Source organism: Hemicordylus capensis, chromosome 1 (genome assembly GCF_027244095.1).
Source record: "Hemicordylus capensis ecotype Gifberg chromosome 1, rHemCap1.1.pri, whole genome shotgun sequence".
Taxonomy (NCBI): domain Eukaryota; kingdom Metazoa; phylum Chordata; class Lepidosauria; order Squamata; family Cordylidae; genus Hemicordylus; species Hemicordylus capensis.
Genome location: NC_069657.1, coordinates 161,376,554 through 161,396,275, shown reverse-complemented (window position 1 = coordinate 161,396,275; position 19,722 = coordinate 161,376,554). Strand labels below are relative to the sequence as shown.

Genomic DNA, 19,722 nt, shown 5'->3' with positions numbered 1-19,722 from the left:
CAGGCGGGCCTCTCTCGCGTGCATGCGCAGAGCGGCGCACGGCTGCTCTCTCGCCTCTTCACGGCCGCCCGCCGAGGTGCTGTTGCCAACGGCCGCTCCGGCGACGGCATCCGCTTCTGCGCCTGCGCGAAGGCACCCGGCCCTCCTCGCCTTCACACAGAGAGAGAGACGCGCTGCCTTGCTCACTCGCATGCGCGCCTGTGCTGGGCGCGCATGCGCGACCTGCCGACTTGCCCCTCCCTCTTCCTTCCTTCCACAACGGTCTGATTGGCTGCTCTTTGCCTTCCCGCCTCCAGCCGCTGCAGTTCCATTGGCAGCTATTTCTCCTCCCGCCTCCCATTGGCTGTTCGTCACCATCCCACTGTGGAAGAATCATTAACGGCCTCCCCCCCCCTTCGCTACACTCTCCACCGCAGCGCTCTCATTGGCTGCTGCCTCCCATCGCAACAGAACAGAGCCCAGATTGCCAGAAAGCTTCCAACTGCAGCCTTTAAAAGCCTTCTTAGTAGCAGTAAATTATGGTGCCCCAGAGCATGTGCAGAAAATAAAAATCCTCTTTTATCTTCGGATTATTATTTTTTGTTATTTCTTTTTTAAACTAAATAGGAAAGCTCTTAGGCACGTAATTTTTAGAATAACAGAACAACAACTTTTTAAAATGCACCAAGGAGGTTATTCTTTAAAAACAAAAAACAAATAGCATGCTATTATAATTGAATGGAGCATAAATGTATTGAAGCCAACACTACATATATTATAACTCCTGATTTATTGATTGTAAACATAAAAGGCAGCAGGGTGGGTGACGGGGTTGGAAGAACCAGGCTGCTGAATTGGATCTCTCTGGGTCTGATCCAGTGCATAGAAGAGCTTCTCATATTTTTCCCCCTTAAAAGTGTTCCATGTTATGTGTGATGATTTGGCAGAGGTGGATAGGAAAAACAATGCATTTTATTATGTATTTTGTACAGATTGTATAATATTTATATTATTAAAATGAATTTTAATTCAACTTACTTCATATTAATTTAAATTAATCTTGGCCTGCTAGAATGTCAAAAGTTAAATTTTGATTAAATTCATTTTAAATTAATTTCACTTTAATTTGATTTAATTTGATTGATTGATATTAAGTGTTACTCTAATAATCAGCACCCTAAGAATTGACCTCGGCCCCCATGAACCAAGTCACGGGTGGTTTCGGCCCACCAGGTCATTTGAGTTGTGCAGGCCTGGTGTATGCTAAGAGTAAAGTAACTTGGAGCCAGTTCATAGTTTGAAATCAATATAAATGGTATTTATTAGAGAACTCCATTTTAGATAGGGAAGTGAGGAGTTAGGATCTCTAATCTAGCTAGATAGTTGGATGCAGATGGATTCTGCATCTCTGCACACATGGTGCAGGGGAGAGGAGCTTGCATGTTGCAAGGTAGAAGGAAGGGAAGAGGAAGGGAGTGGCTGGAAGGAAGGAAGTTTCCCTGAGAGTAGCAATCTACATTCCAAAAGGATAATATCAGAGCAGTAGAGAAGGGATGACCAATGTCTCGACCCTCTAGCCCTCTGACTCACTAATCTGTCCTCCTATGTCACTGAAACAAGAGACAGCGCATAGTCCTTCACTTCCAACATAATGGAGGTGTATCGCTTCACGTCAGGGTGGTGGTGGCCTAGAGTGGTGTGGGGTTGGTGGTAGTGCCCAAGAGGGGCAAGGAAGCTACCAGAATTTTTTCAAAGGATTTGGGCAAAGGGCTGGTTTTTGGTGATTTGTTGAAGTTTATGCATCTTTAAGATTTTTCTCCATAGGGAATCATGCAGGTTTCAGCAGCCCCTTAACAGCAATTGGGGGGCACTGGGGTGGCCCAGAGTGAGTTGCGGTGTAGTGAACATAGGGTGCCAGCCACCCCCATGGGCTTCTTACCCATGGGGTACAGGGTTTTGTTGTTTCTGAGGTGTTCTGAGTGTGGTTTCTCTGATAGCAAATGAGAGTGGAAGATTCATGGTTTGTATTGAAAATCTCATTTGCTACCAGAGAATCTACACTCAGAACTTGAATTCACCAAAAGTCATCCCTTTGCCCAATTCCTCTGAAATTTGGATGGTAGCCTCCACCCATTAGGCACTACCACACCACTCTTTTGGCCCTGGGACCCCTTTTTTGATCCGAATCGATTTGGATTTATTCGGATCCGAATTAAATCTCGGGTGAATCGGATGGGTCAGATTCAGACCCAAAAACAAATCGGGAGTGTTTCGATTCGGATCCAAATCAAAATACCAAAAATCCGAATTGCACACTCCTAAAGACAATACTGAGCTAGATAGACCAATGGTCTGCTCAGTATATGGCAGCTCCCTATGTTCCTATTACAACCAAAAATAAAGAAGCTTCTTCTTGACATAGGAGGGAAGGGTAATCCTTGGGTAAGCAAAGAAATGTTGAAAATAAAGCTGTAGTCTACATACTCTGAATTTACTGTGCTACTTGCAGACAAGAGCCCAGCTCAGGGGAGTTGAAAATCACCCAGCTTTCATGTTTCTTAAGGTATTTGTGAGTCTACACCAGAATCTTCTCACTATAGGGCCAAGTCCTAGAATTTTGAAGTATGTGAGCATATGAGATACATTCTACTTACCACTGAACTATAGTTCAGCTGTAAATCAGTACTGCCAATTTATTCTCCCGACACAAATTAAGGCTCTAGGTTTACCATAGCACAGTTTTCCCATAGTTATACTGTTTAACTCATCCAGTGAGCACAGCCATTTAAACACAAAAATCACACTTGGTTCCCAGGAGTTTCTAGGAGTTCTTTGTTGCCAGAGGCTCGATACAGCAAAAAATGAGTTTATGTAACTGCTACTAGGTTATCTATAGCCAAACACTGGGGTGTGGAGTTGGGGTGGGAGTGTCAAACCATGACATTGGACATCTGGTTTAAGAATTTATGGCATATCACAATTTCAGAAAAGCTAACCCATATCATTCAGTCTCACTGAATGAAATCATGCTTTTCATTGTGTTATCTGGTCAGATTTTATTCTTTATACTAATTAGGAAAATTATAGTTTTCCCATTTTAGACAATCAGGGTTCTGATGTATTAGACCACACAAGAGCACACAAGCAATTCAATCTTGTCATCGCTCCAAGGGTGCCCAATTTATCACCTCCATAATAAAACTCTTTTTGACTGAGGTATGAGCACAGCTCCTATATGGAGCTCAACTTGGTACATACTCCACTACATCTAAAGTGGAAGCTGTGCCCTCTAAGTTCCCAAGGAACATTTTTCAGGTACCCCAGTGTGTACCCAGTGCTGTCCTATGTCTGGAAGCACGAGTGCTTAAAGTAGAGTCCAGAGCATGGATCAATACCTTCAAATTCTGGCTGAAGCTGGTTTTCCACCCCACAGGTCTAGCTTCACTTGTGCTAAAGGACATCTATCATTCCAGGTGAAAAAGAGCGGGAGGAAAGGCTGCAACATTATGGTTTCTCCCCTTTTGCACTGATAACTCAAGTATGAAAATGCTAGGGTCAAACTCAGCCAAAGAATGTATGATATGGAGTGTCAAATTGATCAGGGCTCTATTCCTGTTGGTGTCAGTTTGGGCAACCAAGTTCTGAGTTTCAACCCTGCCAGATACCTAAACCAGATAACTGTACCAAAATACTGCAGAGCTTTGACACAGGCATGATGCAATGCCTTGCAAACGGCAGTTCTGGAAGGGAGATATTGAAAAATCCCCTACAAAGAACACACTTGTCTCTGCAAATCGGGAAATATTCAAACAGCCGCCCATGCACTCCTTTACAGTCTGTTTTACCAAGATATAGCATAAACATAACTCCTTTTATTAGCTGCCATCCAGGTTGTACATATTATCTTAACTGACCCAAATGACTTGAGATCTTATGATGTGGCTAGGTTCTGTTTAATAGCCAATAAAATTATCCAGGAGTTCATTAAGAATCATTAACTGTCATAACCTTGTAGGTTTATTTTGTTGATCTTCTGTTTGTATACTGTAATAAAGGTATTGATTGATGTCTTATACCATTTGTGTTTTGATATTTAGCACTGTAATTTTTTTAGCAATAGCACTTACATTTATATACCGCTCTATAGCCGAAGCGGTTTACAATGATTTAGCATATTGCCCCCCAACATTCTGGGTACTCATTTTACCGACCTCGGAGGGATGGAAGGCTGAGTCAACCTTGAGCCCCTGGTCAGGATCGAACTTGTAACCTTCTGGTTACAGGGTGGCAGTTTTACCACTGCGCCACCAGGGGCTCTCTAAAATAAAGACTTCATTAAAATATTTTTTTAAATAAAAAGACTTGGCCCACAGAATTTTAGTAGCAGAGTTGGAACCCAGCAATCTCTTTCCCATCCATTAGAGGTTCTCTCTTCCTTCCCTACTCGGTATTGCCAGCAGCGTTCTTCCCCACTCAGGAAGCTCCTCTTCTGCAGGTGTTTGGTACTTCTAGTACTTGTCCTGTGTCAATTTTGTTTCCTCAAAGGAAGACAGGAAATCATCTCTCACTAAATGACATGCTAACCACAGGGGCTCCTTCTGATACAGGACACAGCATTCAAAAGATTAATACTTTCACAGATGCTAGAATAGGGTTTAAGCCTTTATTGTAAGGCGTTAAGAGGAAGTGGCAATTTTGATGCTTTAGCAGTTGCTGGCTATGTAACAGAGGCACAGTTGTCTTTCGTGTGTAGGTAACAGTATTGGGCTTATGTCACAGTAATGATAGCTAGTACTAGTAAAGGTGGTGTTTAATGTTTCCAATGCAACGTGGAAGCTTTTGAATTATATATAACTCTTCCTTAGACTAAGCGCACACTCAACTGGTGGTCAGTGCAACCCAAAAAGCTCACATATTGTGAACACGGGTCATAAGATAGTGTTCTCTCCAAGGCCAGACTAGGGGCAACAAGAGGGCGGTTGAATTTATGTGGGGAGGGTGCTGGGTTTTGAGCAGAATGGGTACTTAAGGGTGGAATATTCACTGCTGCTGGGCCAGTCCGAGCCTGGTTCTCTCCACCCACCACCATCCATGATGCCCCCCCCCCACACTGATTAGGTCAGTGTACCATCTCCCATTACAAAGTCTCTTCAGACTTCTGTAACTCAAGAACTGTTTCTTGTAGGTTTACTAAACAATCTGCTTATCCTAGGGAAAGGAGAGAGAGAGAAGTCCTACTTCTTGTTCTGCCTTCCTTTCCCCACTTAGAAGACATACATACTGTTAGTGATAGAAGCCTTAATAGCCAGATGCACTCTCCCAATCAGAAGGTTATTTGATTTGGGAAGATTTTTTAAACTTAAGCTCCTTCCTGGAAGTCTGTTATCCTTTTTGAGGTATAGTTCTATAGCTAGAAGTCTGAAGTTTCCTTGCCTGGAGAGGCAGTAGTAGTAAGAGACTGCCAGAACCACTATCCTCAAGTTTTCATTGGCACCAATGGGAGCTTCTCTGGTGTAAACAGCACTTCAACTAGGCTTGCAGATTAGGACTGGGGCCCTGAGGAATGGGACTGTGGCAGGGGTAGAATTTAAGATCCTTACTCCATACTGCAGTCCTGGGGCCTTCATTGCTCAGACCTGGCTATTGATTACAGAAAGAAGACAAAACTTGTAAGATCAGGGCTTAGTGTCACATTTAATCTGATCCTGTAAATGCTTAAAAAAGTAAATGGCAATTTAGTAACTAAAGGATTGGTACACTGAAGTTACCACCACCACCACCCCTCACTTTCTTCTGTAAGCAGGGCATCTCTGGTCTGTGTCTTTCATGAATGCAAGTCATTCATTAGTGCAGCATGTTTATTTATGCAACATAATCAGCAGAGCAAGAGGACAGTGCATTTCACTTTCTGATTACAGCTGTAAAATTCACATCCACTTTTTAAATTCATTCAAGACTTGCATAGGTTTCTTTTAGTATTCCCAGCAGCAGAAAGCAGAACAAGATCCCAGTTATCTGATGAGAAAGCACAGGAAGACACAGAAGGGTAGATCTGGATAACTTTGCTACTTCATTTCCCCACTAGGATTGCTGACTCTTCAGGAACCTGCATTAATCTCCAAGTCTCTATTGAAAGCAATATTGCAGATTTTCTTGGCTTGGTATTGTGAAAACCCTCCAGGAACTGCTTTGGTCAGAATTGGAAACTCATTTCCTATCCTATGTAGGGAGCTAGAATAGGCCCCAGTCCAGGTGGACTCTTGTGATTAAGCCACACGGGAACAGGGTTGGCCTCACTATGAAGCAGGCCACTTCGTGCAGCTAATCGTGGGCCAGTACGAGGCCCACTCAACACTTGTCCCATGAATGAGGAAAAGGAGACTGACAAATGCACCATATTGGTCATTTCAGTCAACTTGATCAGCAGTCTTCAAAGTCTATTTCATCTACACCACGCCGAGGCACATCCTGCCATTTCATTACGCTGCCCATGTGCACATGATCCTATTCCACTGCATAAAGCACGGCCAGGGCCTTCAGAATGGCCCACTGTTAGTCTAACCACCTTTGTACCCATAACCTTTTTGTAATGAAGCAACTCTGAGCCCAGCCTGGTAAAAGGGAGACCATGGAAAACAGATTGCCAAGTGGCCCCCAAATCTGAGATCTGCCCCAACAGAGGTGTGGGAGCCTCACACTCTAGTTAGTTTTAGGACAGGCCGGAGGGAAATGAAATTTAGAGCAGATGCACAGAGCTCACACCTCCATGTGTGGATTGGGGCCTAGCATTTTTAGTTAGTTGGGGGGAATCTAATGGAACATTCTCCTCTAGATTTGACAGACCAGACACCTTATACTTACCTGTACAAGTCCTATGAAAATCCCAATCCCTTCAATGGCAGCAATGTGTTCTTCAACCCACTTCTTCAGTTTTAGAACACAACCCTGGAAGAAAAAGGGGGAAAGTCTGGCCATCTGGTGCTAGTAAAGGGCATTTGTCTCCAAGTACACCACTCTAAACCAATGCCAACACACTGTAGTCTAGTTTAACAAATGCTGAAACAGCATTTAAAATTGCAATTAAGTTCATGTAGCTGCCTTCACCACCCCTAGACAGAGAGAGGTGCCTATGCATTTAGCAGCAGTGTTGAAAGAAATTCAGTAGATGTTGCTTTTCTTCCTGGCAGTGAAGTGAAGAGCCATTCTAGGAGACACACAGTTCAAGTACCAGAACTGAACAATTTGCTAGGATTTAAGCATTCTCATCTTGATTTTAGTAGTATGTAGTGTCAAATTTTGCAATATTAGAACACTGACAGACTCCAGACCAGGGTCAGGCACTACTTCATACTGGTCCCCAAGCCAACAAGCACCTTTGTTTTTGAAGTTATCACCTGGCAACCTTAGCCACACCACATTCCTGACCCAGTCCTTCATCTACGAGCACTTCTGAAGGCTGCTGCTGAGCCCCATGCTGGAGCCAGGGACTTGAACCTGCTTACGATTATCAATGGGACTCTGAAATCCAAAAATTCAACCATAACAGAAGTGCTGTCCAAAGGCAGAGTTGAACTTGAACACTTGGAAAACAGAAGCTGGCAAGTAGTCATGGCTAAGTGGAAATTTTCTTAACAGGAACAATTTACCTCCAGAGTGGAACGAGTGTGAATGCAGACGTTGTACGATATAGCACTATGAATCTGGGCAGTGAGTTACCAGGAGGCAACTCCTGCATGATCAGAGATAATGCTGTGTCTAATATGCTGCTTTCCACCACCACCCCCTTTTTTTTTTTTACTAAGTTAGCAAGTTATATATTATCTCTCAAACGATACATATGACAAGTCATGTGGCCTGGTCCTATGCACAATGACTCAGAAGCAATTCCCATCACATCAGTAGGGTTCATTCAAGTGTACTTGCATAGGAGGAAGGTGTTAGAACCAGATCACTCCATGCTTCCTCTACCTGCAAGAAAGTCTTGCTGTTCCTGGTATTGATACAATATGTACTCGGTCTTCCATGTCATGTTTAGCTTATTTGTTGGCATATCCCTAGTTGTGGTGCACACACACCCTAGAGTACATTTAGGCTCATATGCATATCTCCCTTAAAAAACAAAACTAAAACAGGTCTTGACAATTTCTTTGATCTAGGAGCCAGTCAATGGACACTTGGCAACGTTACTGAATTCAGTGACAGACATTGTGGGGTGGGTGGGGGGGAATAAATGCGCTTCTCTTTATCCCCTTTAGAAGTAGTATACTTTAACAGAAACCAGGTTGCCTGTGACAAATAGATATTGAAATAGATATTAACTATGTCTCTAAATATCCTAGTCTAGGTGCCACCGTTGAATTTATATGGCTCCCCAGCACCTGGGGATTTGCCAAGACCTGGACCAAAGGTGTTTGGACAATATAGACTATACCTGCTGGTTGATGTCCATTGCATCTTTGTCCAGATCTGTAACACAGCTTTCCACTGATACCTTGCAGCAGCTTGTTGGGACAGATGAAGAGAGAGATCCAAATGTAGTATTCAACCAGTCTGTATAGTTTGTAGCACCACAGCACTGGAACTGCAGTGTAGGGATTTAAAGAGTGTTGTTGCAGGAAAGTTAACAGAGAATTTGGTACTTGACAAAATGTTAAAGACACAGTTCTGAAATTAACCCCTCCTAGCCTATCCATACTAACAGGCTCTTCTGTCAAGCGACCCAAGAACTGCAAGCCAAGGGAAGTATGGCAGAGTTATCGCCGAACAGAGGTAATGTTGGGAAGTTAGAGTGCCTACTGCTGTCAAACCGGGTTTGCAAGCTTTTGAAACAGTACAGAGTCCCTTTCAACGGAAGAAAGTAGTGGCTTTATCCTACAGTATCTTCAATAACGTCCTCCACCACACCAGCTTAAGACTGAAGAAGTCCAATTCTTTCCCTCAAGGCAAAATGTGGAAGCTGCAAAGCCCTTGGTTTTTTATGTTCTGATTCCATCAGCAGAGTGTTGGATTTCACTCACCACTGAAGTTTTCTAATCTCAATAGTTCCTTGAGGAAAGATGGCTTACCTGTCTCTGTAGGCTGTCCACCCCTTTACTGATCTGCAGTTCTTCATCATACTTGTCCAAGGTCTTCAAGAAACCTCTCAATAAAGTTTGATGCAACTGTATTAAATATAGACACAGGGTTTCCCCCCCTTCTTTTTTCACATGAGATGTCTTCCATACTACTTTGCTTTCCCAAAGTGGACTTCACAAGACCGGTGCAAAGAACCATGTCCAGATATAAGAGGACATTAACCCATTTACCACTATGGGGAAGGTACAGTTGTAACCATTTACTCCATTGTTGGTATAGAAGGGCCTAGGTTTACCTTGAAACTTGGCCATTAAGCTTACTGAGTGGGAAAGTTGGGCCCCTCTCCTTAACCTGCCTCCCAGAATGGTTGCAGCAATGATATCAGTAAATGGCATTTTGTACATCAAGACAGTATTAGAAGCCAGTGTAAGGAAATTGGGCAAGAATACAACCCATTTTCTCTTCTCCTAGCTGCTTAGAAAAAGACAAGAGTGTTATAAGCAACATTCAGAGTTTGGATCATTTCACCATTCAAGAGCAAGCAAATTTAACTCCAGTCCAAAAAGCACTCAAGAGCTTCTTACTTGAAACATACATCAGTTATCAGAAGCTTGAAACAGAACTTCTATATACTGAGCTTGAAGTAGGGTGATGGAAAAATCAGTTTCGGTTAAAGAAACAGTCTTTGCCCTAGACCTGGAGGGAGGAGAATAGGTACCCATCAGTGGGTGGCCAGTCAGCAAGGGCAGGGTGGGCTGTGCCCCCCCCCACACACAAAAATGGCAGCAGATAAAAAGAACACACTGTGGGTAGCTTGAAAAAACAAAACAAAAAACTTAGTGTCCAGCCAGCCAGGGGAGAAAAGATGCAGCCAATCCTATTGGAGGCAAGGAACTTCCTGTTTCCTCCTCCAGCTGCTGCAGCTCCCTCCCCCGCTCTGCTACTGGAGAGAATAGCCTGCTATATCAAGGCTATTCCCTTACCTTGCTTTGGGTGTCCTGCATCACTATCTCCCCGGAATAGACATAAAAGGGTAACATGTCTAATCCGGGGAAGTGGTGATGTGAGGAAACAGGAAGTTCCCTGCCTCCCAGCAGATCAGCTGCCTCTTTTCTCCCCTGGCTGGCTGGACATGAAGTTACCTTTTACCAGCCATGGGTTGTTTTATTCTCTCTTTTGGGGTGTATGGGAGGGATGCTGGCTGCTGCTAGATTTTAGAGGCTCAAATCACTGTCTGTTACCTGTGAGTAGGCCCACTGGAAATAATGGACTTACTCATGTGTAACATTCACTGTGTTTTTGCAGGTAGCATCCTTATCCCTCCCCCAGTCCCAGATGGCAGCAGCTGCCGCTCATACCCATCTGTACTATGGTCAAGCATTATGCAGGTGTGTGCCCATCTTTCCCTGTAGCTTTGGCAGCAAACCCCACTGAGATATGGCTGGCAGCAATGTTCCTCACAAGGCTTCTGGTCTTACTCATTTGCTTTCTGAAGTTTGTTATCTGGATTGGAGAACTCAGCCAAAGCATATATTTTCATGTTATCTCCTCCTCCCAGATTCTATTTATAGGGGAGAATTTGAATCAACCTCTTATTTAGCAGAGAAACCCAATTTGATAACAGAGTTTAGGGAGGAGATCTGGAGTCAATTCCTTAAGGTCTAAAAACAAACAAAATTTTATTTTAAGAACAAACTTAGATAGAATTTGCACCCTGTACTACCTCCCTCACGGTGGAAGGCAAAGAGAGGGAACGCAAGGAGTATCAGCCTGCCAAAAGATGACCAGTTAGAAGAGACGTAGAGCAGAGATTGACAGAGAGAAACAAGAGGGCAGTTCTGTACTCTCTGCCTTAATTCCTACTGTCCCTAGTAGACAATAGGAATTGTTAGTGCCAAGAGTTTATACCTGTGGAGTCACATCTCCAACACTATTCTGTATTTTGAGCAGTCAGCAGGTGGTTTAGGGCTTAATAGTTACAGCTTTAGGGTTGATTAAATACCAACATTGAAGCTTTACGATAGGTTTCTTTGGAAGAAGATTTAATTCTGACATGGAATACTATTCTAACAAGTCATGATTTTAAGAGGTAATTCAGGACCCCCCCTTCCCAGTTACTGAAGAGGGGCTCTCCAGCTGTTGCCTGAGGCTCTCCAGCTGTTGGATTACAATGCTTGGGGTTCACAACAGCTGGAGAGCCAAGGTTGCCTACCCCTGGTAGACCTTGAGAACAAATGGCAGGCATATATTTGCTAAAAGGCTCCTGCTCTCGTCACAGACACTGTCCAATATTTGCCTATTACACCACCTTCCCCACAGAGCACCTATAAAAGTCACACCTACCAGCAGGAATTGCTGGTAACTAGAGGTAAAGTCATCATAATAAACTTTGTTAGCCACCCCATAACAAATTGTTCTCTGGGCAGCTCACAATAGAAGAATAAAATATACATCATGACAGACAAAAAGGTAAATACACAAAAATACAAAGCAGCTTAAAAACTCATTTTAACATTAGTTAAAAATCAGGACAAATCTGAAAATGTGAATTTAAAAGGCCTGGGTGAACAAAAAGGTCTTGACCTGGCATCTAAAAGAACAAAGTGATGAAGCCAGGTGAACCTCACTGGGGAGGCTATTCCAGAAGTGGTATGCAATAACTGAAAAGGCCCTCTCCCTAGTAGCCACCCGCCTCATCTCATTTGGCAGGGGCACCTGGAGGAGGACCTCTGAAGAAGATCTTTAGGTACGGGTAGGGACATATGGGGCAAGGCACTCCAACAACTGTTATTGCCCCACAAGAGGAGTACTTGATGGGGCATTGTCGTCTACCCATGCCAAAGAAAGAAGCAGTGTCTGCAAAGAAACACACACACACACCCAACTCTCTTGGATGGGTAGAGCATAGGGTTAGGGACAGTGCAGCAGCTTATATTCAAGAGGAGGTAGAGCAACTCTGTAAATACAACTTCATTAGCCAGATAGGTATAATATCATTTGCAACCACATACTACTAGAGACTATGGCTGTTTGTAGAAGGTTGCAATTTCCTTTTAATCTCTCAGGACTTGTTTTTGGGAGAGCAGTGAGGAATTACTCCCTCCTGGCAGAAAGTGGTAGAGATGGAAGTATTCTATCTAGGCTTGGAGGACCTCATCCCACCTATTCCCTACCCCTCTGGGAATGTTGGCTTTCAATTATGTGAGCCATCTTTATCACCATCTCCCAAAGGGGAATCTATTTTTGCCATTTAGGCACCAGCACAAGCTTACCTTCTTTCTGTAAGTGTAGGCAGAAGCACCAACTATGAGTTCAGTGAGCAAGACTGCCAGCAACATGCCTGTGAACTAATAATGGAAAATTATTTTCAGCCTAATGGCCAATGACCTAAGAATCATGACTGCATCTTGAAGAGTTGTAAGAACTCAGACAACAGCACTGGCACACTCCATATTGTTTATCCATCCCTGGCTCCCTTATCCCTTAGTATGATTTTAATCCATCCAAGATGCCAAGTTGACTCTTAAGATGCCTGTTGAGCCAAATTCAACATTATTCCATTACTGCTGGCACTGATATCCCAAGAAAGCTCAGAAGTGATGTCATGATGATTAGGTATAGTCAAAAGCAAGTACCCAAACATGTCCTTGTTAAGCCACCAGTCCATACATGGTAAAACATGCTTTGGTTAAGAAAGTGTACCAGTGTTTATAAGTCCTCTTCCAAGACTATATATTTTGGAACATGTGTCCAACACTAGTCGAATTACCTATAACCAGGGCAGCTACCTAACTGGGGAGGATTTACTAATTTTGTCACAAAATATACTTTAAAAGGTTTGTTTTATCCCACCTCTCAGTCAAAAACTTGAGGCAGGCAGACTTTTTACAAAGATTAAGATCACCCAAAGCTAACACACAGTACTAACAGAGTCAACCCACAATAAAGTCCAATACTATGGAAAGCTACAGCACACACACCTTCTTTACCCATCACCTAAATGCAAGGAGAAGCTGTAGTTCAGTGAGAGAGCACCTCCTTTGCATGCAGAATCCAAGGTTCAATCTCTGGCATCTCCAGTCAAGGCCAGGAAGACACCCATCTAAAACTCTGGGGAACCACTGCCAGTCAGTGTAGACAACACTGGCCTACATGGACCGGGGGTCTAACTCTATAGGACACCATTCCTATACCAAATTGACCTCATACGCAGGCAGTCTGTCAAGTAGTCAGTTTAGATCAGGGCCTCTGAAGGCCAAGACCAGTACTTTGAATTGTGCTCTGGAACAAACAGGTAACCAGCAGGCTTGCACTTTGGTGCTGCTGAAGCCGAGTTATCTGCGTCATCCTGTGGACCGCAGAGGCAGCCCCATGAAGCAGAGCTCTCTCTCTGCACACTTCCAGTGAGGAGGGGAGGCAGAGCTTTGTACCTCTCCAGAGACAGCAGGGACAGCACATGGGGAGTGCCGAGAGGGGGTAGTCCCCCTCCATGAGGCAAAGCACGTGGTATGACTACCCTTCCCAGCATTTCCCACAAATATACCCCGCTACACTGGAAGCACACAGTACTGCATGGAGATGGCCACAAGTGGCTGCCTCCACATGGTACAAATAATCCACAGCAGCAATTATTCAGCTTCAGCAGTGAAGCCACAGACCTATGTTTTATAGCTGCTTCCCTCAAACACAAGATAATCTAATGTAGATTTAACTAAGAGTTAATTCAGAAACAATTCTTTTTTTCTCCTTCTCCTCCCCTCACTTTTTCCTTTCTAACTCCACCCCCACACACTCTAGAACAGGCCTACTCAATTTTGCACCCCCCAGCTGTTTTTGGACTACAACTCCCATAATCCCCAACTACAGTGGCCAATAGCCAGGGGTTATGGGAGTTGTAGGCCAACATCTGCAGGAGGGCCAAAGTTGAGCAGGCATGCTCTACAGGATCCTCACTGGGACAAACCTCTCAACGAAATATAAAAGATTACTAGACAGAATACAACCTATAGTCAGTTCAGTTTCCAGCACTGAGAAGATGTGCTCCAATCCAAACATTAACATTATTTATACCCCTGCAAGGTTTTTGACTTGCTGTTAAGACATTTTGTACTAGTTACTTTGTCAGAACAGTTGTTTTTTAGTTTGACCAATATTTCTACAGTCAAGGGGTAATGTGAAGGTGATATGGCTCTCCACAGCCACTCTAACTTAAATTCTTGTCAGGTAATTGTACACCATTATATTTAGCAAATGTTCTTTGCATCTGCATAATTCTCTCACAATTGCTCTGCCTTTCATGGCTCTTGCCATGGATTGTTATTACAAGGAATGAGTGAGGGAAGGTAGTTCTGAGGAGGCATCTCCCTTCACTCACCTACCCCTTGGATGGTTCAGTCTGACAACCCAAAGTCTGGATCTCTAAAACCACCGCAGCTGTAAGAAGGATTGAGCGGTAACATCTTATGATCTAGTCCAGGGATTCTCAACGCTGGGTCCCCAGATGTTGTTGGACTTCAGTTCCCATAATCCCCAGCCCCAGTGGCCTTTGGTTGGGGTTTATGGGAGTTGAAGTCCAAGAACATCTGGAGGCCCAACACTGAGAATCCCTGATCTAGTCCACCCTGTGTTTCCAGAAGTGGCAAGCTTCCCCTACCCAAGACTTTGCAAGATCCAAAGAACGTTATTTGATAAACATCTTTATTTAAAGATAAAGCTTTAGCAGAGTCATGATCTGGGCCAGGGCTGCACAACTTCAGCTGCTGCTGGACTCCCATCATCCATTACTATTTGCCACTGTGGCTGGGGATGATGGGAATTGTAGTCCAACAGCTGCGCAGTTCTGCTCTGGATCCTATTTACAATCTGAACATCACTTACCAGTTTTAACATTTTAGAGCTGTATTTCAGTAGAGCAATTGCCCCAAAGGTAGAAACAAGGACAATGATTGTGCCAACCACTGTGACAGTCACAGAAACTCCCGAAATAGCTTCATTCACCACTACCAGAGCATCATGGAGTTTCATTTGAGCAGAGACACCGAAACACATCAGCAGAACTCCTGAAATCTAGAATGTTCAGATTTAAGAGTTACTCATGGAAGCTGCAAGAAGTTACTATCAATGAAAGCTAGAATACCACTATAAGACCATTTTAAAATGACTACGGCACATGAAAATTAAAGCATGCCATGGAAAATGATGGCACACACAGATACCTATTGGGGGTGTGGGGAGAGGGCTTTCAACTACTGGTTCATAGCTGGCTGAAGACTCTTGCACTGGGAGTAAATCCCTATGCTCAAAGTATTAATGAAGCATGTATCTAGACTTAGGTCTAGGAGGACAACCTAAGTAACTAGCAGATCCCCTGCTAAGGGTTAAAAGTCAGTCTGGAAATTTACTTAATATTATAGCCATCAATAATAATTGGATTAGAACATATACAGATACACCTACTTAATCCTATGCTGGCTATGGTTACTGGCTGCAGTCCTTTTGTCCTGCACGAGAGAATAAAAGCATTCTTGTCTAGTATGAAACTATTATGCCACCTATGCTTACTACAAACAATATATCGTCTAGATATTAGAATGCTAGATGCGCCTATCCTATGCCATTCCAAGATTAGTTAAAATGGTTTTAGGTATGAAAGTTAGCTACATACTACAAGAGAAGGCAAGAACTCTAAGTATAGGTTACCACCTCTTTTTGGAGCAGGGCTTCTCCACCTCTAGCAATCTGAAGGCAGGCAGAGATTCAACAGCTGAATTTTGTCTAGCACTGACAGAGAACTTCACCTGCTGAATTTCTGCTTATGCTGGTGTTAAAAGGTATAGGAAAGAAGAACCTTATCCTGAAATAGAAGCCAGCATGGTTTAGGATAAAGTCAGTTCCTAACTGAACATAATTGTGTATTCGTCTCCCCAACCTCATGGATTCTTACAAATTGCCCCTCATTTCCTATCTCACTTTCAAAGAGTTTGTTGTTCTTGTTTTAAACAGCTTAGATCCTATTGTATGTAGCTAGTCAAAAAGAAAGAAGATCTAAAACAACACAAAGATATTTTTATCTTTGGAAACCCATTCAGTTGAGTATTAAAGGCAATTCTAAAGGACCAGAAAGGCTATAGGCTTCAAGCAAAACAATAGCAGCCCCCATTAACTGTTTTTTAAATGGAGTCAACCATCAAAAGCAGTCTATACTGTGACATCAAGTGGGGGCAGGATGTCTGCTGTTTAGAAGTGGGGAAGCCACTGTGTTTCCAGTGTTGTTTAACATCTACATTAAACTGCTGGGAGAGATCATCAGGATTTTTGGTGCAGGGTGTTATCAGTATGCTGATGACACCCAAATATTTTTCTCCATATCAACATCATCAGGAAAAGGCATAACCTTCTTAAATGCTTGCCTGGAGGTGGTGATGGGCTGGATGAGAGGAACTGAGACTGAATCTAGATAAGACAGAGGTACTTATTGTATTGTGCAGGGTCGGAACTCATCTGCCTGTTCTGGATTGAGTCACACTTCCCCAGAAGGAACAGGTACACAGTCTGGGGGTGCTTCTGGACACAAACCTCTCCCTAGTGTTCCAGGTTGAGGCAGTGGCCAGAGGTGCCTTTTATCAGCTTTGGCTGATACACCAGTACATTTGCTGGTCACCTCCAGACTTGACTACTGCAAAGCACTCTATGTGAGGCTGCCTTTGTACATAGTCCGGAAACTGCAGTTGGTCCAGAATGCAGCAGCCAGGTTGATCTCTGGGTCATCTTGAAGAGACCATATCACTACTATCTTAAAAGATCTACACTGGTTGCCAATAAGTTTCCAGGCGAAGTACAAGGTCTTGGTTATAACCTATATAGCCCTAAGCAGATTAGGCCCTGGGTATTTAAGAGAATGTCTTCTTCGCTATGAACTACACCACCCATTGAGATCATCAGGAGAGGTTCATCTGCAGTTGCTACCGGCTTGTCTGGTGGCTACTTGGGGACGGGCCTTCTCCATCGCTGCCCCGAGGCTTTGGAACACACTTCTTGCTGAATTAAGAGCCTCCCCATCTCTCACAACTTTAAAAAAGGCAGTCAAGACACATTTATTCACTCAGGCTTTTAATAAGACACTGAGGCACTTCACACAACCTCTGTGAAGCACCAGATGGGCTTTAGCGGGGAGCGGGCTTAGCCCACTCTCCACACAGATGATCAAACCCCTAGCCCTGGGTGGCCGGATCAGCCCCCCAAATGACTACAGGCTCCATGACAGAGCTGGTGGGGAACGGGGGCCACCTGGCCCCCAGGAATCCCAGGATGCCCCACGTGAGCACATGGGGCATTCTGAGGGGACACCCAACACTGGGAGGCTGCTTGTAGCTGCCACACATGGGCCACTGGTGGTCAGGCTCCGCGCCTGCTGGGTGATTAACAATAGCATAAAACAAGTAAAGAACATATACAAAAGCTTGAAATAATTTAACCATTTAAAAATGAACCAGAGATGAAAACCTAAATTTTTTTTAAAGCTGAGAAAGCTTCAGTGAAGAGGCGGTTTTTATTGTTTTACTGTAAACCGCTCAGAGACTTGCATTTTGGACAGTGTATAGATATGTTAAATAAAATAAATAAGATGGTATAACGGCGATGAAATATGCTTTTCCACACTGCAAAGCTTTTTCAATGACCTTTAATGTGCAATAAGAGTTACAAGTTTAAAAAACATCCAAAAGTTCAAAACTAAACCATAGATGTAACAAAACAACAAACATTTTGATGTAAGACAACACCACATTTGCTATTTTGTTACATCTGTGGTTTGGTTTTAAACTTTTGAATGTTTTTTAAACTTGTAACTCTTATTGTGCATTAAAGAAGGTAATGGAAAAGCTCCAAAAAAATAATAAAGTCAAGTCAAGTCCTTGGACTGACCTAAAGTTATTTTGGATCTCAGCTTCTTTACCCTTATTATCCTAAAGATGATAATATGTCCTATGTTTAGAAGGGAGTTAGACATCTGAAGGAAGCAGATTCAGGCTAGATATTAAATTTTCCAGCTATATAGGCTGTTCAGTAGTAGAAGCCTGCTTCATGGATTGGGCTCTCCTTCACTGACAGAGTTTTTTTTAAAAAAAAGATTGTACAGCCATATTTAAGGGACGCTATAGCAGATTCCTGCCTTGAGAATAAAGCTAGGTACATCAGAGTCACTTCTAACTCTAGAATAGTTATGTTCAAGACTTTAAGTTCTAGAGGACCAGTCCTAAAACCCTACTATTATTGCTTCATTTATGGAATCTCCTTTCATCCCAGAACTCAAGAAGTTCAACACATTAAGTCCATGTTAGTTGGTACAATAAACTCATCCACCTTAGCTCCATGCATGCTGGAATGTTTACTAAAACATTACCACTAGAAAAACACTGCATTAGTTTTACAGAAACTCTGCCCCCCAATACAATCTCAGAGACTTTTTTTGGTATTAGAACCTGAAATAGTTGTAGTTTTACTCAAAAACAAATAAACCTCAACATTAAAAGCTATAACTTAGACTGAACATTACTTAACACAAACACACATATCTAAATATACTTGCATTTTAAAAAAAATCAGTAACAGACTTACCCAGTAGAATAAGATCGTCAACCACAAACAAACTTTAACAAGCCTTTCCTTGGTACTAATCTCCCTCTCCTTCATCTTGCTGACTTCTGTCTTGTTCTGTCCTATACCTCTTAAACCCCCAGTGAGAACAGATATACTGATTCCTACAAATGTTTCAAATTGTCACACTTGTTACTAATTTCAAGCTAATGCTCCCTTTTATGGCAAATGCCAAGTACTTTCTAAAGGAACAATTAAAAGCCCTAAACCACTTGTTCCAGAGTAGCTCCATTGAAGCAAACTGAACCACTTTGGGGCCTTGGGGGCTTTGCTCCTGAGCCAGCTGAAGCCAGAAGGAATTCAAATTTCAAAAGACTTCCCTCCTCATATTGTCTCATTGATTGCCAGTTTTCATTAGCAGCGAGCAAAACATTTATACATAGTAATTAGTGACATCAGCAATGGTAAGGGTTCCTGCAGTCTGATTCGACAGAATCTGAGGATCCTTTGATTTTATTAAAAATAAAAAATAAAAAAGGTTTTGTGTTTTCCCCCCACCATTGTTGCTAGCGTAGAATATGGAATCCTGAGAATTTCAACTTTGTTTTTAAATAAGAACGTGTCTAATTCTCACAGTTCTGAAGAAGAACATAAAAATCACCGGGATCTGACTTGTAAACTTTCAGTCTACTTCCAGATACTGGAACCAAAGTTGAACTAGTAAGATAACTTTCACCCTTTGTGTGTTTCCATTGTGAGTTAATTACATCCAAAATGCTAGAAAGCACACACTAGACTGAAAGCACAAACTAAAGTGAAAGTATTAAAGGGCTAGAAAAATTGTAATTCTTGCCCCCAGCAAGCACAGCCATTTCATGTAGTATGAGAACAGTTGTTGTGCTTCTGTGGTGTACCTATTGGTGTATATATGCCTGTGATGTCATAGTGAGATGACAGAATGGTTCCATGCACCATTTCCCATGCCTCATGAAGGTAGCCAACTGATCAAGAAAACATTATGCACATTTCTCCAATAGCTAACAGCAGTTTGATGTGCAGAAATCAGCAGGAGAA

The 19,722-nt window shown here is 42.9% G+C and overlaps 1 protein-coding gene across 1 annotated transcript; it reads right to left on the bottom strand.

Moving 5' to 3' along the window:
* Positions 1 to 5,654: 5,654 nt before the first annotated feature.
* LOC128339773 (tetraspanin-6-like) lies at positions 5,655 to 19,055 on the bottom strand. Its single transcript, XM_053284197.1, has 7 exons — positions 18,670 to 19,055; positions 14,932 to 15,120; positions 12,327 to 12,401; positions 9,045 to 9,140; positions 8,411 to 8,560; positions 6,841 to 6,924; positions 5,655 to 5,994 (listed from the first exon to the last, which is right to left on the bottom strand). Exons 1-7 carry the CDS (start codon positions 18,742 to 18,744, stop codon positions 5,926 to 5,928), a joined length of 738 nt encoding a protein of 245 aa, XP_053140172.1. The 5' UTR covers positions 18,745 to 19,055; the 3' UTR covers positions 5,655 to 5,925.
* Positions 19,056 to 19,722: the final 667 nt, after the last annotated feature.